This window comes from Arachis ipaensis, chromosome B3 (assembly GCF_059453495.1).
Source record: "Arachis ipaensis isolate K30076 ecotype BB chromosome B3, ASM5945349v1, whole genome shotgun sequence".
Taxonomy (NCBI): domain Eukaryota; kingdom Viridiplantae; phylum Streptophyta; class Magnoliopsida; order Fabales; family Fabaceae; genus Arachis; species Arachis ipaensis.
In genome coordinates, this window is record NC_142438.1 from 121,521,843 (window position 1) to 121,549,342 (window position 27,500).

The 27,500-nt window shown below is 37.1% G+C and overlaps 1 protein-coding gene across 1 annotated transcript; it reads left to right on the plus strand.

Moving 5' to 3' along the window:
• Nucleotides 1–17,162: 17,162 nt before the first annotated feature.
• On the plus strand, nt 17,163–17,636 carry LOC107633529 (uncharacterized). Its single transcript, XM_016337144.1, has one exon. The coding sequence runs from the start codon at nt 17,163–17,165 to the stop codon at nt 17,634–17,636; it is 474 nt and encodes a 157-aa protein (XP_016192630.1).
• Nucleotides 17,637–27,500: the final 9,864 nt, after the last annotated feature.

Sequence of the window (27,500 nt, forward strand, 5' to 3'; positions counted from 1 at the left end):
TCTATGTCACAGTATAGAGATTCCTTATGTAAGTATAAGAAGAGAAGAATAGAGGAAGGAAAAGATAATAATCCAAACACAGAGGGGAAGAGTGGATTCGAATTCTTGGGTGGAAGAGAAGTATTAGTAGATGAATAAATAATTAGAAGGAGATAAGAGAGAGAAGAATTCGAAAATAAAATAAAATAAAAATATTTTTTTGTTTTTAATTTAAAATTAAAGTTAAAATTCGAAAATAAGAAAAGAAATAAAATTTAAAATAATTAGTTAATTAAAAAGGAATTTTGAAAAAGAGGAAGGTGATTTTCGAAAATTAGAGAGAGAAAATTAGTTAGGTAGTTTTGAAAAAGATAAGAATCAAACAAGATAAGATTAATTGAAAAAAAGATTTGAAAATCAATTTTGAAAAGATAAGAAGTTAGATAAGAAGTTAGAAAAGATTTTGAAATTGATTTTGAAAAAGATGTGATTGAAAAGATATGATTGAAAATCATTTTGAAAAAGATTTGAAAAGAAAATTAAAAAGATTTGATTTTTGAAATCAAAGTTGATTACTTGACTAACAAGAAACTTGAAGATATGATTTTAAAATTTAAAGTTTGAACCTTTCTTAATAGGCAAGTAACAAACTTAAAATTTTTTGAATCAATCACATTAATTGTTAGTAAAGATTTTGAAAATATGAACAAGATAAGAAAAAGATTTTTGAAAGTCAATTTAAAATTTTCGAAAATCATAAAAGAAAAATGAAAAAGATTTGATTTTTGAAAAAAGATTTGAAAAAGATAGAATTTTTAAATTGAAAATTTGATTTGACTCATAAGAAACAATTAAATTTAAAAACTTTTTGAAAAAGTCAACTCAAATTTTCGAAAGTTTATGAGAGAAAAAGGGAAAGATATTTTTTTTTATTTTTGAATTTTAATGAAGAAAGAGAAAAACATAAAATTGATGCAAAACATAAAAATTTTGGATTAAAATAAAAGATGCATGCAAGAACACTATGAGTGTCAAGATGAACACCAAGAACACTTTGAATGTCAAGATGAACACCAAGAACTTATTTTTGAAAATTTTTAAGAAAAGAAAAACATGCAAGACACCAAACTTAGAAATTTTTAATTTTTAGACATTATGAATGCAAGAATGTATATGAAAAACAAGATGCAACACACAACAAGAAAATATGAAGATCAAACAAGAGGATTCATCAAGAACAACTTGAAGATCATGAAGAATGCAATGTATAAATTTTCGAAAATTTTAATGAAAAATTAAAAAGATGCAATTGACACCAAACTTAAAAATTGACACAAGACTCAAACAAGAAACATCAATTTTTTTTTATGATTTTATTAAAAAAAATTTGTAATTTTTCGAAAATTAATTGGAAAAAGAAAAATAAGAATTTCAAAATTTCTAATGAGAATTCCAGGAATCATTCAATGTTAGTCTAAAGCTCCGGTCCAGGAATTAGACATGGCTCACTAGCCAGCCAAGCTTTCAGTGAAAGCTTCGGTCCAAAACACTAGACATGGCCAATGGCCAGCCAAGCTTTAGCAGATACAAATCAGGCATATAACAGCTGATACGATGGGAGTCCAAGGACTCTTGTGATGATAAGTTGAAATCTTGGTCCAAAGGAATTAGACATGGCTTCACAGCCAGCCAGAATTCAACAGATCATCATGAAACTCTAGAATTCATTCTTAAAAACTCTGAAGCCATAGAATAATTTATTTAAAAAAAAATTTTGAAAATTTTTCGAAAATAAAAAGAATAAAAACAAAAACTTAAAATTAAAATAAAATTACCTAATCTGAGCAACAAGATGAACCGTCAGTTGTCCAAACTCGAACAATCCCCGGCAACGGCGCCAAAAACTTGGTGCACAAAATTTTGATCCTTAACAACGGCGCCAAAAACTTGGTGCTCGGAACGTAATTCACACACTTTGTCACAACTTCGCACAACTAACCAGCAAGTGTACTGGGTCGTCCAAGTAATAAACCTTACGTGAGTAAGGGTCGATCCCACGGAGATTGTCGGCTTAAAGCAAGCTATGGTCACCTTGTAAATCTCAGTTAGGCGGATTCAAATGGTTATGGAGTTTTAATAATTAAAATATAATTAAAATATAAAATAAAGATAGAGGTACTTATGTAATACATTGGTGAGAATTTCAGATAAGCGTATGAAGATGCTTTTGTTCCTTCTGAACCTCTGCTTTTCTACTGTCTTCATCCAATCCTTCATACTCCTTTCCATGGCAAGCTTTGTGTAGGGCATCACCGTTGTCAATTGCTACCTTCCGTCCTCTCAGTGAAAATGGTCCAAGATGCGCTGTCACCGCACGGCTATTCATCTGTCGGTTCTCGATCATACTAGAATAGGATTCAGTAATCCTTTTGCGTCTGTCACTACGCCCAGCACTCGCGAGTTTGAAGCTCGTCACAGCCATCCCTTCCCGGATCCTACTCAGAATACCACAGACAAGGTTTAGACTTTCCGGACCTCAAGAATGGCCGCCAATAGTTCTAGCCTATACCACGAAGACTCTGATCTCATGATCAGGAGGCTAAGAGATACGCATTCAAGCTTGTTTGCATGTAGAACGGAAGTGTTTGTCAGGCACGCGTTCATAAGTGAGAATGGTGATGAGCGTCACATAATCATCACATTCATCATGTTCTTGTGTGCGAATGGATATCTTAGAGAAGAAAAAGGCTTGAATTGAATAGAAAAACAATAGTACTTTGCATTAATTCATGAGGAACAGCAGAGCTCTACACCTTAATCTATGGTGTGTAGAAACTCTACTGTTGAAAATACATAATTGATAATGGTCCAGGCATGGCCGAATGGCCAGCCCCCATAAAGGTCTAAGATAGCATAAAACTAATCAAAGATCAGATGATCATAAGATGATAGTAAAAAGTCCTATTTATACTAAACTAGTTACTAGGGTTTACAGAAATTAGTAAATGATGCAGAAATCCACTTCCGGGCCCACTTGGTGTGTGCTTGGGCTGAGCATTGAAGATTTCACATGTAGAGATCTTCCTTGGAGTTAAACGCCAGTTTGTAACCTGTTTCTGGCATTTAACTCTGCTTTGCAACCTGTTTCTGGCGTTTAACTCCAGAATAGGGTAGAGAGCTGGCGTTGAACGCCAAATTGCGACATCTAAACTTGGGAAAAGTATGGACTATTATATATTTCTGGAAAGCCCTGGATATCTACTTTCCAACGCAATTGAGAGAGCGCCATTTGGACTTCTGTAGCTCCAGAAAATCCACTTTGAGTGCAGGGAGGTCAGAATCCAACAGCATCTGCTGTCCTTCTTCAACCTCTGAATCTGATTTTTGCTCAAGTCCCTCAATTTCAGCCAGAAATTACCTGAAATCACAGAAAAATACAAAAAATCATAGTAAAGTCCAGAAATGTGATTTTTATTTAAAAACTAATAAAAATATACTAAAAACTAACTAAATCATACTGAAAACTGTGTAAAAATAATGCCAAAAAACGTATAAATTATCCGCTCATCATGCGTACGCACACAAAGAGTTTTTTTTTTTTTTTTGATAAAATGAAACGTCAAAATTTAACACTTAATTCGACATTTGTGCGTACGCACACAGGTCTGTGCATACACACAAGAGGCAAAATGAGGGGGACGCGAACGCACAAGGGTGTGCCAGCGCTCCCAACAAAAGGGGTGCAAGCAGGTGTGCGTACACACAGCTGAGTGCATACACACAGCTGGGTGCGTGCGCGTAAGGTGTAGAACTAGGGTTGTTATGCGTACGCACAGGTGTTTGCGCACGCACATGCTTTGTTTTTTCCAAAAATTTAGTGCATCTAAGGCATCAAACATAACATCCAAAATAGCTTTTCAACCCCAAAACATATTATACCTCAAAAATAAATTATCAAAACAAAAATGCAGCTAAACTAAGCCTAGAATTCAATTAAACTAAGATAACTAAGAAAAACAAAATGCATTAAACAAAAGCTAAAAGAAGAGAAGAGTTAGAAGGATGTTACCATGGTGGGGTGTCTCCCACCTAGCACTTTTATTTATTGTGTTTAAGTTAGACAATTGGGAGAGCACTTGCTATGGTGGCTTGTGCTTGACTTCCCCACCAATACTTGAATTTTCAATGTCCTCCGAGATTCCAATCCTAACCATTAACAAAAAGAAAAGATAACAAAAAAGTAAGCTATTTACATATTAACATATTTACAATAGCGAATAATATAACACCATTGCAATTTTCTGGCAACGGCGCCAAAAATATATGATGGCCAAAAGTAGTTTTGGAATTTTTTTCTCGATATAGAATTGGTGTTGCAAGTATAGTCCCAAACCCACAATCAACCAACATCAAAGTTTAATTCAAGAATTGTCACAATTAACACAAAACAACCGGGAGTTTTAAATCCCGGGTCGTTCTCCCTAGGAATTGCAATCAAGTGCTCAATTATTGGCTATGGGGGAATGGGATTTTGATGGCAAGAGGCAAGTAATGTAAATTGCAAGGAATGAAAGAAACAAACAATAATTAAATATCAAAAGGAATTAAACTCAATGCAGTTAATCAAGAGAAAGAAAAATTCAAATGCTAGAAACCTCTTGGCAAGGGTTGAGAGTCAAGGTTACCTATCCTGGCCATTAACCACAAACATATGATGATTATGAAGAGTTAATGCTACTTAGTCAATCCTAACATCGAGGATAAGTCAAATAGGTATAATTGATCTCAATCCATAAGTCCTAGTCAACTCACTAATTAACTTAGTGAAAGACTAGCGTCAATGGAAACCAAATCAACTAACTACCCTAATATATCAATCAAGAATGGACATCAATGACTCAAGGTCACCAAAGTCCTCAATTCCAAGACAAGAGTGGGAAAAACTACACTAAAGACTAAGCCAAGCATTTTATCAAATACTTGGTGTGCATGAAAATAAAAGCATATTAAATTACAATAAAAATAAAATCTAAAACTACCAAATGCAAGAATATAATAATAGCAACTCAGTTAAATAACAATAAACATAAAAATATCAAATTGCATTAAATGAAAATTAAAATAACAAGAGTGTTCATCAACATAAAAAGTAACCAAAATAAGAAATTAACAAGATAAACTAAGAAAATTAAGGCAATAGAACAAAGAAAGCTAAAAGAAACTAGATGAAAAGAAGAATTAAAAAGAGAAATTAAAGAGAAATTAAACTAATAACCCTAATTTCTAGAGAAAAGGGGGAGCTTCTCTCTTTAGAAAATGACCTACAACATGATACTAAACTAAACATAATTGCTCCCCCCTTGTTTCCTCTTGAATTCTGCTTGAAATAGCTTCAGAAATAAGTTGAATTGGGTTCTGGAGGCCCAAAAATTACTGCCAGTGAGTTGCAATTAATGAGATCACGTACCAGGACTTGTGCGTACGCACACTGGCTAAATCTTGACTCGTGTGTACGCACACATTATGTGCGTATACACACTTAAACTCAGGTCCACTATGGATATATGCATATCATTTTGAAGCCCCGGATGTTAGCTTTCCAATACCACTAGAACCGCCTCATTTGGACCTCTATAGCTCAAGTTATGATCACTTTAGTACCGAGAGGTCAGGATTGACAGCTTTACAAATCCTTCATTTCTTGAATTCTCCCATATTACATGCTTTCCTTCCTCACTTATTCAATCCATATTTGCCTTCAAAACCTTAAATCACTCAACAACCACATCAAGGCATCAAATGGAATTAAAGTGAATAAAATATAGCAAATAAGGTCCTAAAAAGCATGTTTTCACTTCTAATCACATTTTAGGGAGAATTTATAAAACCATGCTATTTTATTGAATAAATGTAGAAAAAGTTGTTAAAATCCACCCAATTAGAGCAAATAAATGCCATGAAATATGGATTTATTAAGAATCCATAAATAGGGGGGGTCATCTAAGAATATCTAAGCCTAGCTTAAACTTAACCTTAACACTAAGTCTTTCTACCTTTCCTCCAATCCTCCATCTCCGATGAATTTGCATAAACAGACAAGCAGACAAAGCCATGCACAGGTAGGAAACAAGTAGTACAAATAGCAAATATAATAGTTAGCATAATATAATCAATTAGGCATTCTCAATTAATGCACAACAAGTAAGCAAACAATATGCACATGATGTATGCATATCCTATGGTTGATGAGCTCATCTATCGGTTATACAGCCAACCCGACATGTCCTGGTAGCTAAAAAATAAACCATGGGAAGAAACCCAAACTGACATGGGAGAGACAACACCCCAAGCTCAATAATATTCCATGGAAAGAATCCCAAGCTGACATGGGGGAGACAATACCCCAAGCTCAATAATACTCCACGGGGAGAATCCCAAACTGACATGAGGGAGACAACACCCTGAGCTCAATAATATATATATATATATATATATATATATATATATATATATATATATATGCATGCCCATGGGGAACACGGGAGTTAGAGTGCCCGGTCACATCTTACGTACAGGGGGTCAACAAATGTCTCAATCATATACAATCATAATTAGGTTACATCATTTATTCTTTTATTAACTCATATATGCATCTCCGGCATACTCGCAACATTATCGCACCTTATCAATAAATCGTAATCATTTAATAATCAATCACATTTCCTTATTCTCAATATTGCCTGATTCTCTTAACGGCCTCACACATTACTTTCATCATCTTATTAACTCAAGTGCGCTCTTCTAACCACAAGTTATATTTCCTAAGTCTTTCTTCAAACCCAAGTTAAATACTTCTCCATAGCTTAACCTTTTCACCATACTTACAACTAAGATGTAGGGTCTAAAAGGGTAAAAATAGAGATTTAGAGGTTCAAAATTAAGCTTTAAAACATAAAAATCCACTTTGCTAAAAACCGGGGTCACGCGTACGCGTGGGCCACGCGTACTCGTGGGCGTGCAAAAATCCATGCTCGCGTATGCAAGCACCTTGCTCACGTACGCGAGAATCCCAACCAAAAAGAGTTGGTCGCGTCGTGTGCAAGTGGTCGCGTATGCAACCCCTTGAAAATCATTGTTCGCATATGCAAACACACTGCTCGTGTACGCAAGCTACCAAACCCGAAGAGTTTGGTCGAATCGCGTGCAGTGGTCGCGTACACAAGCTGTGCAGATCAGTAAAAATGCTGAATGCTGAAGAATTCTTATTTTTGCCCTCCGAACTTTCGACGCGCATAACTTTTTCATTTTAAAACATTTTTCATCCATTCTTCGAACGGCGTAAACTTCACGGACCAAAGATTTAAAACAATTTGTGAGTCCGGAAACTGAGTTATGGCTCGCCAAAGATCGGCCAAAAATTAGTTTTACATAAAAACCTTCAAACCTCAATTTTCATTAAAACCAAACTCAAAACCAAACTTCTATACCAACATTCAACTCAACAATATATCAAAGCACACCAACACCGTATTAAATTGTTCACATCACACCACCTTCTATCATACTTTGTTATTACACAATTTCAACCTACTTCCCTCATTTTACATCAACAACATTAACATATATTCACTTACTTAATATATATCTCCATATCTTCCTATCATTCACCACCAACTCACCAATTAACATACTATTACCAATATAAACAACAATCATCCAACACACATTCAATTCACATCATAATCATCATTAAGGGTGCTAAGCATTGAACATTTTCATACATTCCAACCTATCCTGTGGTCCTCTAGCCTAAATTTTCACAAAACATTATATATTAAATACGCGAAAGCTAAACCATACCTTGGCCAATTTCCACGTATAATCCAAGGTAACCCACAAGGCAAGCTCACAAGCCTTTCTCACCATAACTCAGCTTCCCAAGCTTCCAATCAAGCCTCCAATGCCCACAATTCAAACTCCAATATATATATATATATATATACCGAAATTCACATTTCCACACATACATATATCCAAGACTTAATACCCAATACACAAATTCAAGGAATTGACTAGGGTTAGTGATCCTTTCTGTACCCACGGACCAAACGAACCAAACCCAACAAGCCCCGCAAGCTAAATCGAACCTATAGTATCAAAGCCAACAAATCCTCAACATGTATGCTCAAAATTTTCGAAAATCAAAGGGGTAGAGCAACTGGGGTGAGAATGAGGCTTACCTATGAAATTATTCTGATAGATTCGTAAAGCTCGACGCGGCGGTCGCATTGCCACAAACAGTGCGGCGATCAGAACTCGGAGTAGGAAGATATCTTGGTTTGAAAGTGGTGTTAGGGTTTGAGCTTCATATTCATCCCCTCCTTTCTTGCTTCAGAGTTCCTCATTTAATGAGGAAGGAAGATGGCTGAATGCTTTATATAATGAGGCTTGGGTTGGGCCTTGGGCCAATACGGGTCCGGTTGGCTTGGTTTGACCCGTTCGGCCTAATCTTGGGCCATTTTCTTTAAAATTGGTGTCAAAATTCATATTTTAATTAATTCTACCACATTAAACTCTAAAATTTTAATTTCTAATTTCTTGGATTAATAATTATTTTATTGGCTAATTATTTACTAATTTTACGGGTTTTACATCCTACCCCCTTAACAGAAATTTTCACCCTCGAAAATTCCAGTTACTAAAGAAAATGGTTGGAAATACTCCACTTGACCTCAACTCCTGGTTCGTTTCCAAGTTCAATACTACATCCAATTTTTTCAATCCTAAACTTCTCAACTCTGTTATGTAACCTAAATGAAAGGAGGGTCCCAGCTCCAAATAGAACAAATCCATTCTACGTGTCCGGTATCACACTTACCTCGATCCTGTCGCGGCTAACCCGCACCTATGACTCTTCCTCGCGGACAATCCCTAGACATGTGTCCTTGTGCCCCACATCGAAAGCACATCCCTAGTTCAGCCCTGTGCTGCACATCTGCAGCAGTCTCTCCATAGCCTTCCTGTAGTAGCACCCACTTCATTGAGCAATCTTTCGCGAATTGGCTCTTCTTAACTAACTCAGTGAAACTTGTTAGCTTTTGTGGATACACGTAATTAAAGATATCTCTCCTAAGTCCTTTCTCATACTGAGCACACATCCATTCTTCATAATCGGCTGGATTTCCTTGACAAGCTTTTGAGAAACGGCACAGGTTGTCGAATTCACAGGTATAGTAAGCAACGAACATATCCTTTTGCTTCAGTTGCGTTAACTCCAACTCCTTTGTAGTGTGAAGTGTATGCAAGAAATATTTCCCGTAAAACTCTATCTTGAACCTATTCCAAGGGACATCCGTTAACTTAATCTGCAAGGTATGACACAACTCTTGCCACCAATTTTGAGCATCCCCCTCTAACATATAAGTCACTATCTCCACTGACTGTATTTCAGGAACATGCTGCGTGTATAAAAACCTCTCCACATCTCGAAACCATTGATTAGCCTTCAAAGCATTGACATTTCTATTGAACCGAGGTGGACCACTCTTGAGAAAATTAGTAAGGGTCACAGACCTATAGTATCGACCTATGTTACTTGCACCAGCACCAGAGTTTCCATCTCGACATCCTTACGCTAGTTCATCCACGAGATTTTCTCTCCGAGTACCTCGCCCGGATCCGTGAGACGCCATTTGGTCCCTGTTCACACCAAACAATTGATATTAAGGTGATCAGTCTCAATATCTTAAGTTTAGTGCCTTAGATCCCAAATGCATGCTCACGAACTTTATGTTATGTATATCAGTAGGATATCCTAAGTAGCACATAGACACACACACAGAGTATGCAGAGAAGCATAGTCAGTCCGTCTCTCAGGCTCTACAGTAACGAACTACTCTGATACCATAATGTAACACCCTGCCACACAGAGTCTTATGCTTAAGTCATAAAACTGAGATGGCAAGGTATTACGACCTCTAAAAGTAAAATTATACATATAATACAGTTGAAAGAAATTTTATAACAAAGAGCCTTTGAAGAAAGTTCAAAACAAAAATCATAATGCTCACGTAAATGGAAAACTTGCGTACGAAGAAAAGCTTAAGCACAAATAAATACATATATACAGAAGAGTAGATGATCAATGATACATAGTAGTCAAGCCCCAAGCTTAGCCTGCAAAGTTAAGGCTGGCCAAAGAATATTTACACACATACATACATACATATAATCTCATATCTAAAGTTCTCAAAATAAACCTTAGTTCTTCAATAAAAGCCTCTATGAGGCACCAAGGTATAATATATAAAAGCCCAAATTCCCATCTTCGCTGCAATAGAACTTCAGATGCCTAGCGAGGTGCCTCTAGACCTGCATCTGAAAAACAACAATATAGTATGGGATGAGAACCGGAAGTTCTCAGCATGGTAAAAGTGCCACGCACATAACATATAAGGTCCTGAAAATTCCAGAGGCAATCCTAGAATGCCGACACTCAGATATTAAAGCTTAAGGTACTAAAATAGAATCCATAAATGGGGGGTCATCTAAGAATATCTAAGCCTAGCTTAAACTTAACCTTAACACTAAGTCTTTCTACCTTTCCTCCAATCCTCCATCTCCAGTGAATTTGCATAGACAGACAAGCAGACAAAAATATGCACAGGTAGGAAACAAGTAGTATAAATAAAAAATATAACAATTAGCATAATATAATCAATTAGGCATTCTCAATTAATTCATAACAAGCAAGCAAACAACATGCACATGATGTATGCCTATCCTATGGCTGATGAGCTCATCTGTCGGTTATACAGCCAACCCGACATGTCTTCGTAGCTAACCATTGGACAGTTCCTTTGTATGCGCGTCCCCAAGCTCAAAAGTAAACTATAGGAAAGAACCCAAGCTAACATGGGAGAGACAACACCCCAAGCTCAATAATACTCCATGGAAAGAATCCCAAGCTGACATGGGGAAGACAACACCCCAAGCTCAATAATATATATATATATATATATATATATATATATATATATGCATGCCCATGGGGGAACACGGGGAGTTAGAGTGCCCGGTCACATCTTACGTACAAGGGGTCAACAAATGTCTCAATCATATACAATCATAATTAGGTTACATCATTTATTCATTTAATAACTCATATATGTATCTCCAGCATACTCGCAACATTATCGCACCTCATCAATAAATCATAATCATTTAATAATCAATCACATTTCCTTATTCTCAATATTGCCTGATTCTCTTAACGGCCTCACACATTACTTTCATCGTCTTATTAACTCAAGTGCGCTCTTCTAACCACAAGTTATATTTCCTAAGTCTTTCTTCAAACCCAAGTTAACTACTTCTCCATAGCTTAACCTTTTCACCATACTTACAACTAAGATGTAGGGTCTAAAAGGGTAAAAATAGATGTTTAGAGGTTCAAAATTAAGCTTTAAAACATAAAAAATAACTTTGCTGAATGGGAGTTGGTGTGGAGTTGTCTTCAATGTTCTCAATTTCATATCCAATGGGATAGGATTCAATTATAAATAGGAATCCATCGATGATTGAATCCATCTCTTGATCAACCTCTTCAAATTCTTCAAACATGATATGCCTTGGAGGTTGTTGAGACTCCCATGGTGATTTCGCATCTCCTAAATCTTCAACCACTTCTTCCTCTTCTTCAACAATCATGGCTTCCTCCAATTGCTCCAATACAAAATCTCACGCATTGTTCTCCACCGGAGTTTCCAATCTCTTCTTCATGCTACACTCTTCTATTGCTTCTCCACAATTGACAATGGGAGTACCTTGAGTACATGAGTATTGAGAGGCTAAAGTGTGTACTACCTTGGTCAAGATAGCCACAAATTTTAGTGTGTTTCTTTGTTTATCCTCTTGCCCTTGAAGTAGCAAAGTGAGAGAATCATCCATTGGAGCTTGGGGTGGATAGGAGGGCTCATTATTTTGGAGAAAGGGTTCATAATAGGAAGATGGTTCTTCTTGGTGAGTGTATGGAGATAGTGTATATTGAGGTGGTTCTTAGGAGTAATTGTGATAGAATTGTGGTGGTTCTATAGGTTTTCACTCATAATGGTCACAAGAATATGGTAGGAGTGGTTGGTTGTATGATGGATGAGGGTCATAGGAAGGTATTTGGTAAAAAGGGGCTTGTGAGTATGGTTGATGGTTATGTTGAGGATGAGGTTCATAGGCATATGGTGGTGGTTGTTGATTGTCAAAAGGAGGTCCACCATAGCCATTGAATTGACATGCATTAGGATGGGAATTATACCTATAAGAAATCGGAGGTTGTTGCCAAGAGGAGTGATCAGTTCCTTGAGACTCCTCCCATCTTTGATTATTCCATCCTTGACACATGTTGTCATTATAGCTCCTATTTCCTACAACATAATTTGGACCAAACTCATAGCCAAAAGGATGAGAATTCATAGTGAAAAGACAAAATAAAATCAAAAGCTAATAAAAAAAATAATGAAAGCAAACTCCTAAAACTAGCAACAACTAACAAAGCAATCCAAAAATCAAGCTATTCACAATATTAACATATGTACAATAACCAATAACAAGGCACATATTTGCAAATTCTCCGGCAACGGCGCCAAAAATTTGATGAGTTGGAAATTGTCGGTAAAGAATTTCTCAATAAAATCTCATTACAAGTATAGTTCTAAACTAATAAACAATCCTCACATCTAAATTTAATTTGTTTGTCACAAGTACAAACCCCAATAAAAAAACCGAAGTATTTAAACCTCGGGTCGTCTCTCAAGGAATTGCAGGGAAGTGTGCTCAATTATTGGTTATGGGTTGTATATTTTGGGGTTTTGAATAAGAGACAAGAAATGTAAATTGCAAGGAAGCAAATGAAACTCAAATGATAAAAAGTTCTTGGCAAGGGTTGATGGTTAAGGATCTCTATCCTTATTACTAACCACAATATGATAATTGCAAGGATCAATCCCATTAAGTCATCCTCTAACAAGTAAAGGAAAGTCAAATGAGCTATATCAATGCTAGTCCATAAGTCCTAGCCATTCACTAATTGACTTAGTGAGAGCTAGTGTCAATAGATCCCAATTATCAATCACTTGGACATTAGTAACTCAAGGGTTCCTAAGTTACCATCCCAAGCCAAGAACATAAAAATCTACTCTAATATCCTTCCAGACATTTTGTCAAACACTTGGAAGGCATAAAAGGGAAGGCATAGTAAATTGCAAGAATTAATAAAATCTACTACTACCAATACAAGTAATTAACAATAATAACTAAAGAAAGCAAAATTAACATGAAATACCTCAAATTGCATTAAAGGAAATTGAAATTGACAAGAGTGTTCATAACATAAACATAACCAAAATGAGAAATTAACAAGGGAAGAAAGGAAAATCAAGACAATACAACAAAGAATTGTAAAGAGAACAAGATGAAAACATGAAATTAAACCTAGATCTAAGAGAGATTAACCTAATCCTAACCTAATTCTAAAGAGAAGAGGGAGCTTCTCTCTCTAGAAAACTAACTAAAGGCTCATCATAACTACACTAAGTGCCCCCCTTGACCCATCTTCAATTCTGCATGAAATAGTCTCTGGAATCAGTTGGATTTGGGCCTGGGAAGCTCAGACATCACCCCCGGCATTTTCACTTTAATGAGGTCACGTTCGAGTTTTGACGCGTACACATGGGTCATGCGTATGCATCGCTTGGCGTTTTACATCCCACGCGTACGCGTCGCCATGCGACTTCATCTTCCACGCATGCGCGTCGATGGATGCACTCCAAATCCTTGATTTTCCATGTGTTCTCCACTTGGCATGCTTTTCTCTTCACTCCTTTGATCCATTGCTAGCCTTTTTAACCTAAATTTGCTAACAAATACATCAAGGCATCTAGTGGAATCAAAGGTGAATTAAAACTAGCAAATTAAAGGCCTAAAAAGCATGTTTTTACACCTAAGCACAAATTAAGGGAGAATTACAAAACCATACTATTCCATTGAATAAATGTGAGAAAAGTTGATAAAATACTCTAAATTCAACACAAGATAAACCCTAAAAATGGGATTTATCATACACAAGAACCCTGCTCGCGTACGCGAGAATCCCAACCCGAAAGAGTTGGTCGCGTCGCTTGCAGGTGGTTGCGTACGCAACCCCTTAAAAGTCATTGTTCACGTACGCAAACACACTGCTCACGTACGCAAGCTGCCATACCCGAAGAGTTTGGTCACGTCGCGTGCAGTGGTCGCGTATGCAAGCTGTGCAGATCAGCAAAAATGCTGAATGTTGTAGAATTCTTAGTTTTGCCCTCCAAACATCCGACGCGTATAAATTTTTTGTTTTAAAATATTTTTCATCCGTTCTTCAAACGGCGTAAACTTCACGGACCCAATTTTAATATAAAATAGGTTTGAAACAATTTGGGAGTCTGGAAGCTGAAATATGGCTCACCAAAGTTTGGCCAAAAATCAGTTTTACATAAAAACCTCCAAACCTCAATTTTCATTAAAACCAAACTCAAAACCAAACTTCTATACCAACATTCAACTCAACAATATATCAAAGCACACCAAAACCGTACTAAATTGTTCACATCACACCACCTTCAATCATACTTCGTTATTACAGAATTTCAACCTACTTCCCTCATTTTACATCAACAACATTAACGTATATTCACTTACTCAATATGTATATCCATATCTTCCTATCATTCACCACCAACTCACCAATTAACATACTATTACCAATATAAAAAACAATCATCCAACACACATTCAATTCACATCATAATCATCATTAAGGGTGCTAAGCATTGAACCTTTTCATGCATTCCAACCTATCCTATGGTCATCTAGCCTAAGTTTTCACAGAAAATTATGTATTAAATACGTGACACTTCTCATTATTCACAATCTAGGTTTTAGATGTAGTTTTTTAGAGAGAGAAGCTCTCTCCTCTCTCTAGGTTTTAGGATTCTTAGGTTTAGCTATTTTCAATTTTTGATTTTTACTTTATTTCAATTTAGTTTCTCTTCTACTCTTATTTGCTCTAGCATTCTACTTTATTTATTTCCTTTGTTGATTTGTTTATTTCTCCCAATTTAGTTTATGAATTCTCATGTTAGATTTGATTTTCTATTTAATGCAATTTGAGGTATTTCAGATTTATGATTGCTTCCTTCAATTTATGTTATTGATGCTACAATTAGTTGTTTGGATTTTATTGTCTCCTATTGCTTTTCTATGTTTTTATGTTGTGCCTTCCAATTGTTTGATAAAATGCTTGGGAGGATTTTAAGTTAGATTTTTATATTCTTGGCTTTGGTTGAGTAATTGGAGACTCTTGAGTTATCAAACTCCTTTGCTGATTGTTAATTGAAGGTTACTGGTTGATTTTGATCCCTCTAAAGCTAGTCTTTCCTTAGGAGTTGACTAGGACTTGAGGAATCAAATTGATTAGTCCACTTGACTTTCCTCCACAGTTAGATGTTAACTAAGTGGGAGCAACGGACAATTCTCATCCTTGAGAGATGACCCGAGGTTTAAATATTTCGGTTTATTTTTATTGGGTTTGCTTAAGTGACAACCAAATTTTTGTATGAAAGGATTCTTTGTTGGTTTAGAAATTATACTAGCAACGAGGATTTATTGTGAATTCCTTACTAGCAAAAATCCGTTCATCAGCAACCCACAAGGCAAGCTCACAAGCCTTCCTCACCACAACTCAGCTTCCCGAGCTTCCAATCAAGCCTCCAATGCCCACAACTCAAACTCCACTATATATATATATATATATATATATATATATATATATACCTAAGTTCAAATTGCCACACATACATATATCCAAGACTTAATACATAATACACAAATTCAAGGAGTTGACTAGAGTTAGTGATCCTTACCATACCCACGGACCAAACGAACTAAATCCAATAAGCCCCGTAAGCTAAATCGAACCTATAGTATCAAAGCCAACAAATCCTCAACATGTATGCTCAAAATTTTTAAAAATCAAAGGGGTAGAGCAACTAGGGTAAGAATGAGGCTTACCTATAAAATTGTTCTGATAGATTCGTAGAGCTCGACGCGGCGATCGCATGGTCGCAAATGGTGCGGCGATCGGAGCTCGGAGTAGGAAGATATCTTTGGTTTGAAAGTGGTGTTAGGGTTTGAGCTTCATATTCATCCCCTCCTTTCTTGCTTCAGCGTTCCTCATGTAATGAGGAAGGAAAATGGCTGAATGCTTTATATAATAAGGCTTGGGTTGGGCCTTGAGCCAATACGGGCCCGGTTCGGCCCGTTCAGCCCAATTTTGGGCCAATTTCTTTAAAATTGGTGTCAAAATTTATATTTTTATTAATTCTACCACATTTCTAAAATTTTATTTTCTAATTTCTTGGATTAATAATTATTTTATTGGCTAATTATTTACTAATTTTATGGGTTTTACAACTGGTGACAACGATTAGACCACAATGGAGGAGATGAACTATATGGGAAACCCCTCCAAGAACTCCAATAACAATCCCTATTCGAATACTTTCAATCAGGGATGGAGGAACCACCCTAACTTTAGGTGGAGAGATCAGCAGAAGCCTCAACAAAGCTTCAATAATAATCAGGGTGGAATGAACCAGAACAAATTCAACAACAGACTATTCCAACCCTCTCAACAGCAGATGGAAACACCCACATAGAGTCTCTCTGACCTGGATACCATAGTCTCTAACCTCTCTAAGGCCACGCACAGTTTCATGGCAGAAACTAGGTCTTTCATTCACAAATTGGAGATATAGGTAGGTTAGCTGAGCAAGAGGATACCAAAAATCCCCTCCAACACTCTTCCAAGCAACACATAAGTGAATCCAAAGAAATAGTGTAAGGCCCTCACTATGGAAGCTATAACCAAATCCAAAGAGGAGCCTGCTACTGAGAAACTGAAGGAGATCAAGGCTCAAGTGGAGACTGGGAGTGTCCCCATGCACACCCCTATGAAGATGGAGGAGTCTGACAAATATCCTTCTTCAAACGCACAGGAGGAGCCTGATGATGAGCAACTTGCTCAGTTCTTAGCAGTTCTCAGGAAGTTGCAAGTCAACAACTCTTTTGCAAAGGTGTTGTAAAAGAATCCCCCTTTTATGGCATGTCTAAAAAGTATAATAGGTGACAAGAAAGCCTTAAGGGGAGATAAAATAGTGGTGCTAACCAAAGAATGCAGCACCCTAGTTCAGAAGAAGCTGCCTCAGAAGCTCCCAGATCCCGGAAGCTTTTTGATTCCCTGTACTATAAGGACCATCACCTTTGAGAAGACACTGTGCGACCTTGGCTCTTGTATTAATCTTATGCCTCTCTCTGTAATGCGGAAGCTGGGGATTCAAGAGGTGCAGCCCACCAAGATCTCACTAGAGATGGAAGATAAGTCCCTGAAACGGGCATATGGCATGGTGAAAAACGTCCTTATAAAGGTTGAAGACCTTTATCTCCCTGCAAACTTCGTGATATTAGACACTGGGATGGACAGGGATGACTCCATCATCCTTGGAAGGCCTTTTCTAGCTACTGCAAAGGCCTTGATTGATGTGGATAAAGGAGAGCTTATACTGAGGTTATGAAAATATCACATCTTGTTCAAGATCCCCAACCCTCAATCTCTCTCTGACAAAGGAGGTACTACTGTTTAGCACTTACACATTATTTGGATCAAGAGAATTTGGAGGAAAAGAAAATGAAAGGAGAGAAAATAGATGGAAAAGTAGGTTTTTTGTTGTTTGGATGAGATGAGAAAATAGAGTGGAAAGAAAAAAATTTATATGGGACCCACTAAAATATTTTCATCTCAAGGATGAGATGAAAATGAAGAGAAATGTTGTAAACATAAATAAAATTACATATTTACCCTTTATTATTAATAAATTATAATTTATATATAATATAGATAAGGGTATTAATGTAATTTTATACTATTATGATTTTCTTTCTTTTCACTTTTCTTTCCATCCAAACAAAAGAAAATTTTCTTTCCATTTTCTTTCCATCTATTTTCTCTTCATCCAAACACCATACAAATCATTCTATTTTTCCTTTTATTTTCTTTCCTCTCATTTTCTTTCCTCTTATTTTATTTCCTTCCATTTTCTTTTTTACATCCAAACAAAGCCTTAGTATTTTAACCTTCTCTCTCTGTACAGAGCCTCACGGAGCCCCCTAACATCAAACCTAAGTTTGGTGTTGGGCAATCACCATTAATCTTTGAGGAAGAAGGTACCAAGAAGAAAGTACCCAAAGACTGGAAGAACAAGAAGATTCCAAATGAGGACTTCTCACCTGGCATGAGAGTTGTCTTCACTAGAAGTCCAGTCATTCCACATATTGTGAACCAGATCCTGTCTCTAGAGTATGTTGAACTGATCCATGAGAGCACAAGAAGAAAGTTCACCATGAGGGGTGAAGATCTGAGCCCCTATCAACCTCCGTAAAGGAGCTGTCTATTAAGCTAATGATGGTAAAGAAGCGCTTGTTGGGAGGTGATGAATCCACATTTCATGGTATTTATTTGCTCTAATTGGGTGGATTTCATCAACTTTCCTTGCATTTATTCAATGAAATAGCTTGGTTTTGTAAATTCTACATGAATTGTGCTCAAAAGTGAAAACATGCTTTTTAATCCCTTATTTGCTAAATTTTATTCACTTTAATTTCATTTGATGCCTTAATGTATTTGTTGAGTGATTTCAGGTTTACAAGGCTAATATGGATTGAAGAAGTGAGGAAAAAGCATGCCAAAATGGAGAGTTCATGAAGAAATAGAGTTTGGAGCTTTTCAGCAAGTGTGCGCACGCACAAGCATGCGTGCGTATGCACAAATGAGAGTCAGCAAGTGTGCATGCGCACAACCTTATGCGCGTACGCACAAGTGGAAAAATCAGCAAGTGTCCGTACGCACACGTCTGTACGTACGCACAGGTCCCAGCACGTGACCTCATTAATGCAATTCGTTGGCTACGAATTTTGGGCCCCCAAAACCCAATCCAACTCATTTCTGAAGCTATTTCAACCCTAATCCAAGAGGAGGCAAGGGGGGAGCAATTAGTTTTAGGTTTTGCCATGTTTTTGTCTTAGTTTTCTAGAGAGAGAAGCTCCCCCTTCTCTCTAGAAATTAGGTTTATTAGTTTGATTTCCTTGTAATTTGTCTTTTTAATTCTTGTTTTTATCTAGTTTCTTCTACCTTTCTTTGTTCTATTGTATTAATTTTCTTAGTTATCTTGTTATTTTCTCAATTTTATCACTTTTATGTATTTGAACCCCTTTGTTAATTTTAATTTCATTTAATGCAAATTTATGTTTCCATGTTATTATTGCTTTCTTTAGTTGTTATTATTATTTTCTTGCATTTGGTAGTTTTAGATTTTATTATTATTGCAATTTAATATGCTTTTATTTTTATGTACACTAAGTGTTTGATAAAAATGCTTGGCTTAGTTTTTACTTAGTTTTCCCCACTCTTGGCTTGGAATTGAGGACTTTGGTGACCCTTGAGTCATTGATGTCCATTCTTGATTGATATATTAGAGTAGTTAGTTGATTTCGTTTCCACTAACTCTAAGTCTTCCATTAATAGAGTTGACTAGGACTTGTAGATTGAAATCAATTATGCCTATTTGACTTATCCTCGATGTTAGGGTTGACTAAGTAGGATTAACTCTTTATAATCATCATATGTTTGTGGTCAATGGCTAGGATAGGTAACCTTAGCTCTCAATCCATGCCAAGAGGTTTCTTAGCATTTGAATTTCCCTTTTCTTTGATTACTTGCCTTTGAATTTAATTGCTTTGATATTTAATTATTGCATGCTCATTTACTTTCTCGCTATTTACATTTCTTGTCCCTTGCTATCAACCCCATTCCCTCATAGCCAATAATTGAGCATCTCAATTGCAACTCCTAGGGAAGACGACCCGAGAATACAAACTCCCGGTTTATATTTGTTTTAAATTGTAACTTATCTTTTGAATTAAACTTTGATTGTGAGAGTTAATTGTTGGTTTGGACTATGCTATTAAAGAAGTGATTCTTATTTTGATTAATTCTAAACCGACAATAATTCTCTTCATCAGGAGGCAACCCAACCATAAGTAGAGTATTTTCTTTCTTTCGTTTACTATTAGTTTCATTCCATATTATTTTCATTTCTATTAATTTTTATAGTTTTCCCTTGCTTGTTAACGTTTGTGATCATGTGTAGCACTTAGAATAGGAACAGAAATGCTCAGGACTGAAAACAGAATACCCTAGAGAGAGCCCCTTAATGGCATTGAATGCTAGAACTAGCGCCAGCGCCAGAAGGGAAGGAAGCTTAGGCGTTCAACACCCTTCTAAAGAGCCTTCACTGGCGTTTAACACCGGCATAAAAGAAGATTTGGGCATTTAACTCCCCCTATGGAGCACCCAGGACCATTTTCTTGGTCCCCATTGGGCGTTCAACGCCCAACCCTGTCGTTGAACGCCCCACCAACTTGGAAAAAAAAAGTATCCCTACCTGGTGCTCAACGCCCAAAACTGGAATTGAACGCCCAGGCAGGGGCAGGGTCATACGCATTTGGAGCTTCACAAGTCAGTTGGTCCCACCCAACCCCCACCTACCCCACCTTTCATTCACTCCTTTCCTTCTCTCTCCTACTTTTTCACCCTTGAAACTCACACTCTACTTTCCCTCTTTCCAATACACACTCATCACATCCCCATCACCTTTCTCTATTCCCAAAACCCTTCATAAATCCCATCACTTCTTTTCCCACCAAATAGCCGAACCACTACCCCCCCCAACCCCTATAAATACCCATTCATCCTCACACATTCACAATTTACTCTTAAAAGAACAGTGAATTTAGAGAAGTATTATTGATTCTCTAAAAAATAAAAAATATTGATTCTTGAAGCAAAAGAATAGCAAAAGGAAAAAGAAAAAAAAAAGAAAAAGAAAAAGAAAAATCAAAAGAAAAGGGTCCAAGGCTTTGAGCATCAATGGTTAGGAGGGTCAAAATTGGCCTAAAAAACTCAAATGAGTTGCTATCCCTAACTATATGCTTGTGATGGAAGGTATCAAGTAAAAAGCTTGAGACTGAGCAGTTAAAGTCGTGCTCCAAAGCAATAAAGAGTACGCTTAAGAACTCTGAGCATGACTGTCTGGGAATTTAAGCAAAGCTAAATTCGAATCCAAAGGGTTCTCCCAGTTAAGTGCTTGTGGCATTTATGTATCCGGTGGTAATACTTGAAAACAAAATGCTAAGAGTCACGGCTAGGCTCAAAGGTGCAAAGCACCAAAAAGAAGCTGTGTTCAAGAATCAAGAGAAAAAACTAAAAAGAAGAAAATCAATAATATCATCCGAATTCTAGTTCCAAGGGATGCCAATGTTTCTGAGCTTCAAGAGAAAGTGAGTTGCCAAAGCTGTTCAAAAAGAAAGAGCTAATAGCCCTATTTAGTAATTAGAACTGAGCTTCATTGACAACTCTAAGACCTTATGTAGTTTTCTCTTCTTTAGTCCTAACTTGTTTTTGGTTGCTTGAGGACAAGCAACAGTTTAAGTTTGGTGTTGTGATAAGTGGATATCTTATACGCTTTTTCATTGCATTTTCTTAGTGTTTTAAGTAGATTTTATTAAGTTTTAATATGTTTTAGTGCAAAAATTCATATTTGGATGCTACTTTGAGTTTTTGTGTTTTTTCTATGATTTTAGGGGATTTTTGGGCGAATTTGCCAAAATTGGCGAAGTGTTGTTCAGAGATGAAGAAAGGATAGTAGATGCTGTCAAATCCTGACCTCCGTGCATTCCAACGAGCATATCTTGTGTTACAGAGATCCAATTGATGCATTTTCAATGGCGTTAGAAAGCTAACTTCCAGAGCTCCCACAATATATAATAGTCTATACTTCTCTTCCAGATCACTGCCCATAACTGGCGTTGAACGTCTACATCTGAAGTTCAACGCCCCAAAAGGACCAAGCCCGGCATTGAACGCCCAAAACTGGCATTCAACACCAGCCAGGGACCAGAAGATAGCACATTCAACCTCCCTAACTGACGTTCAATGCTCATTCTCCAAGTTGAACGCCAGGCTTGGACGAAGCACAAGACCAAAGTGGGCCTAAAGTGGATTTTAGCACTCTTTAGCTTAGTTCTGTTTATCCTTGTACTTTTTAATTTAAATTAACATCTTTTAGGGTTAGCATCTCCTATTTAAAGAGGAGATCACTTAGGTTTAGGAATAACTTATCAATTCTTTACTATCAAATCTAAGTTTCTCTGTAAATTATGAGCAACTAAACCTCCTTGTTAAGGATAGGAGCTCTGCTTATTCCTATGGATTAATAATATTAGAGTGAATACCCCATCCGGCCCCTGACAATTATCTCGAAAGGACAACGAGGCCCCCAAGAAAAAAAAAACACCCAATCCGGCCCCTGATAATTTTTTTTGGGACTGATTAGCCCTGTGCCAAAAAAATAACATTGATTTTTTTTTGGAATAGGGGCCTCGTTGTCCTTTCGAAGTAATTGTCAGGGGCCGGGTTGGGTTTTTTTTTTTTTGTCAACGGCCGGGTTGGGGTTTTTTTTTTGTCAGGGGCCTCGTTGTCTTTCGAGGTAATTGTCAGGGGCTGATTTGGATTTTTCTCATAATATTACTTTTCTATTTTAATATATGTTTGATTCTATTCTATGATGTATTGTCGTTCTTCATCTATATGAATCTGGGGTGAAACGAGAGTATGACCCCTTTATTCTACATGAGTTCTTGCGAGTCCTGACCCGGATAGTATTGAGTTAAAGCTTGAGAATACATCACCTGAACCAATAATTTATTTTGACTAATTGGGATATGTGACATAAAATTCCATTATTTATGGGTAATGAGGTTTCTGTGGCGCTAAGGCTAGAATATTGAGCATCATTCTCCAATTTGAAAGATCTAAGTAGGATCGGTAGGAGTGTGAATTGCGCGCGCTTCATCTTCGTTCATATTGAATGACCACTGACAACAGCGTTTGATATGAATTAGGGGATATTAATTGACCACGACCCATGGTGTTAATCACTTATAGCTTTGTCATAGAATGACTCATTCATTGTTAAAATGGTTGGTAGAAGCATTAATCCGAAAAGATAAGCATCTCCGAGGCCTTAACTGTTTTTATAAATTATCTTTTTATCAATCTTTAATTGCTTTTCTTTACTATTTTGTTTTATGCACCTACAACAACAACCACTATCCTTCTATTCGTCTGACTAAGATCTGCAGGATAACCATTGCTTGCTCAATCCAACAATTCTCGTGGGATCGATCCTCACTCACCTGAGGTATTACTTGGACGACCCGGTGCACTTGTCGGTGAAGTTGTGCAAGTTCAATTTCGTGCAGCAATTAACTAGTTTAATTTCTGTTATATTAGGATAGTTGGAGATGCATGTTAGTTGAGTAGGTGGTTAGATAATTTGAGCTGGATGGTGGATTTAGGTTTGTTATGCTAAATGCTGTTGTTTGGACATGTTACTGTTTCATTGTTTTCCTTGGTTTGTTGACGATTTCTTCATTTCCCTGTACCAGTTTGGTTTGTTTGATATTGCTGCTGATTTCTGTTTTATATGTCACTTGCCCAATTCATATGACTTTTGTGTTGTATGCCTGTTTGACTTGTCTTAAGTTCATATGAGTTGATTTTGTTGTTTGTTTATATCCAGGAATGTCCATTTACTGCTGAAATGCCGTCGAAATTTTCTTGAAATTCGTGTTAATTGTTTCGGATTTGTTAATTTGGTTGGTGATCTACTACTTCAGTCTTCTTTGGTCAGCAGCGCAATTAATAAAGGGCTCAGTTAGCATTTCTATTATTTTTAGTTCCCTTATGTTATATTGCTTGATGAATCGCAACAAGGAGCTATTTGACAAATTTCTGTGTCAAATAGACCCTTGTTAACCAATAGCCTTTGAACCTCTTCTATGTTTGGAATTTTCAAGGTTAGGCCAAAAATTTCGTTTCTTCATGGTTTAACTTCAAATCTCTTCTCCTCAACTATTGAAGTTTATGTTCTCAACTTCTCTTTTTGACCTAATCTTGGTTATTATTGATTAAGGTTCATTAAAGTTGTTAATTGAGTTGGTGAAATTGTTTACTTAGCCTCTTTTTCAATGGAATTACATGAATGGCCACATGTATATTCAATTTTCACTTAAGGCTTGATAATTTCGAATCCATATTGACATGCATACTTTCTTCTTCATTTATTTTCATTGAACATGCATGTTGTCATTATTGCATCATACATGGCTCAATTGTATCAATGCTTGATGGTTCTTAGTTGTGAACTTATGATTTTCTCACTTTCCTTTTTAGGATAAGAAAACCTCAAGGAAAGAAATGGGCATCTACTTCTAAGAAGCCGGCTCCAAAACCTAAGAAGCCGGTTGAACAAGTCATTATGATCTGGGATCCTGACTTAGCCATTCCAGCTCAAGACCCAGTTCGTTTTGCTAACAAGTATTGTGCTCGTCAGTATAAGTTATTCCGGGAAAAGAAGAAGTTAAATGTCGAGAGAGAGCTGTGGATGGATAAGCCACCCCGTGATCTCCGAGCATTAGTGGACTCTCATATTGAGAGCCAGGGGTGGAGCTTCCTGGATAGAGAGTTGAAGGAGACGAATGTACGATGGATGATGAAGTTCTATGCCAATTTTCATAACGTCAACCTCAAGTCCATCCTGGTTCGGGGCAAACAAATTCCTATCACCAAAGCGGAAATTGCTGACATTCTCCACATCCCACCCAAACTAAAAGGGCGATGTGCATATGCCAAGGTGCAAGTGGACTGCCAGTTAGGTACTTTGGACTGGGATAGGGTGCTAAAGAAGATAAATATTCCTAACTCAGAATGGGTCATGAGTGTGGAGAAGGTTTCTAAACCAAATGGTTTTCCAGTCAAGCAACTTACCTTTGATGCTCAGATATGGCAGCAACTACTGGCGAGCTTTGCCATACCAACCACCCATGAGACCACCATTACATGGGAAATGGCTGTTTTGGTCTGGGCAGTTTTAGAAGGAGAACCAGTCAACTTACCTAAGATCATCAGGACTTCAATGTGGAGAGTACTGGTGTCCTTTAAGCGGAAGGCAGCCTTTCTGGTTATGGTGACTGAGATGGTTGCCAAGGCCAGACTTGAGTGGGAGGCAGACGACTACACACTAACCCTACCCAACAAGGATTTGTACATCCCACATGGAGACTGGCTGAAGGATTACCCTGGTTGGGCTGATGGAAAGAAGAAGAGGAGAAAGGTAACCATTGGGGAATCAAACTGACCAGTAGCAGCATCATCATCCGGTCTTCGTGGTCCTATGACTTAAAAGTTAGGCCTCAAGATTCTGGAGCGGCTAGAGCACTTAGAGAGGTGATTGAACAGAAAATATGAGAACATCAAGCTGTAGAATAGAGACTGGGACCCGATGATCGAGACATTGGACACACCTGAGGAGCAATCAGAGGAAGAGGATGCAGCTTAGGGAGATGGCATTGAGGCTTCTCCGCCGCCCGAGCACGAGGCTGAGACTGGAGCCATTGGTGTCGAGGTATCTCCACCGGCCCAGCAACCTGCTGACCAGCCTACATCATCACCTCAGGGAGCCGAGGGCATTGAGGTCTCTCAGCTGGCACATATGTCCGTTGATCACCCGACTTCCCCTTCTCACGGAACTTCCAGCTGAGCACCGAGGACGGTGCAATTTTCAAAGTGTGGGGAGGTCGTCCGACCGGCAATTTTTTTGTTTTAGGTGACAAAACTCCATGCACATCTCAGCTTATTTTTCTGCCTATGCTTTATTTTGATGCCTTATTAGCTTTTGAGTATTTTGGGAGCTTTAATAGTTTGAACTGCTTTAGGTATATTTTGATGTTTATTGCACTTTCTTAAAGTTTGACTAGTTTCTTTTAAGTATTTTGGATGCTTTAGTAGTTGAGTTGCTTGAGGTACATTTTGATGTTTATTGCACTTTCTCTAACTCTTGTATATATGCCTTTCAGTTTATTATGTCTATAGTTTAATTGTAGATTGTGATGAGAACTAGTTGATTGCACCCAGTTGAATTCCTAGATGTGCGATGAAGTGGTATTGTTTGGAAATAGGAATTTAACTTGGGAATTTTGGAAAACTTGCATCCAATCACGATTGCATACATATACATATACATATACATATGCAAGAATAAGTTTGATCAAATTAAGGACATTTTCAGGAGCATATCTTGAAAAAAAAAGAAGAAAAATAATAATAATTTTTACATATAGAAGTACATATATATAAACTTTATTTTCTTTAGAATAATCCAGAAATTTGATTTGAGTTAAAGAAAATTTTCTTATGGAAACTTGCTTGGGAAAATATATTTTGTGAAGCTTATTTGATGAGCTAGAACATATTAACATGTGAGTTTTGAGCCTTATTGCATGTGATTGCATTATACAATCACTAATTCATTCCTTGTGTGTTTCTCTCTCTATGATGGTGATCTTTAATTTGTTCAATTCTTTATGTCCATTGTTCCATGTACGCATGCATTTATACGATTGAGGCCCTCTTTTCAATTAACCTACTTATCCAAATGGCCACACTCCTTCTCTACCCTTGCTAACCAATTTGAGCCTTAATGAACCCTTTTGATTCTTAATTTAGCATGTTACTAACCTTAAGTGAAAAACCATTATATATGCACCTAATTTGGATCTTTGATTGATTTAAGTTGGTGAGTTTGTGTAATAGGTAAAATGTGGGAAATTAAGCATATTGGTAGATAGAAGTGGCTTTTGATTTCTCATTGTAAAAATCTTGGAATTCGGTATAAGTCATACTTTCAAGGATTGAATCATATGCATTAGCTTTTGCAAGGTTCTGAAAACCGGTTCGGATCGGCCAGTCAAACTGGTTGAACCGTGAACCGTGAAGAAATACGACTCAGGCAAATAGCAAAATCGGAGATTTCAAAAATCGGAGTTGAACCGGTGAATCGGCCAGGAACCGATCGATCGAACCGAACCATGACCCAGCCGGTTTTTTGAATGGAAAGCCAAATATTGCCGTTTCAACCTCTGCACTTAGCTAGTTAGCCCTAACTCCAACCTGATGCCCAGATCCAGCTTCCAGAAGTCCAGAATGCCTCTCTGGCTCTCTCACACGACAGGGCTCCTCCCAATGCTTATTTTGTCTGAGTACTTTTGGGGGGTGGGGGAATTAATAGAATGAAAAAGCATTTGACGAAAATAGGTGGAGATATTAAGAAATGTTCTAAGGTCCCTTATGACATAGAAAAACAAATGGAAGGTTTATTAAAAGAGATTTAGAAAAGTAAAAGTAGTAAAAGAAAAGTAAGTTTCAATGAAGAGAGTAGTGATGAGATTGAGGATGCAATTGATGAAGCAATAGTGCAAGAAGA

Coding starts and splice junctions, on each gene's coding strand:
- LOC107633529 (XM_016337144.1), top strand. CDS start 17,163: ATGGCATGTCTAAAAAGTATAATAGGTGACAAGAAAGCCTTAAGGGGA.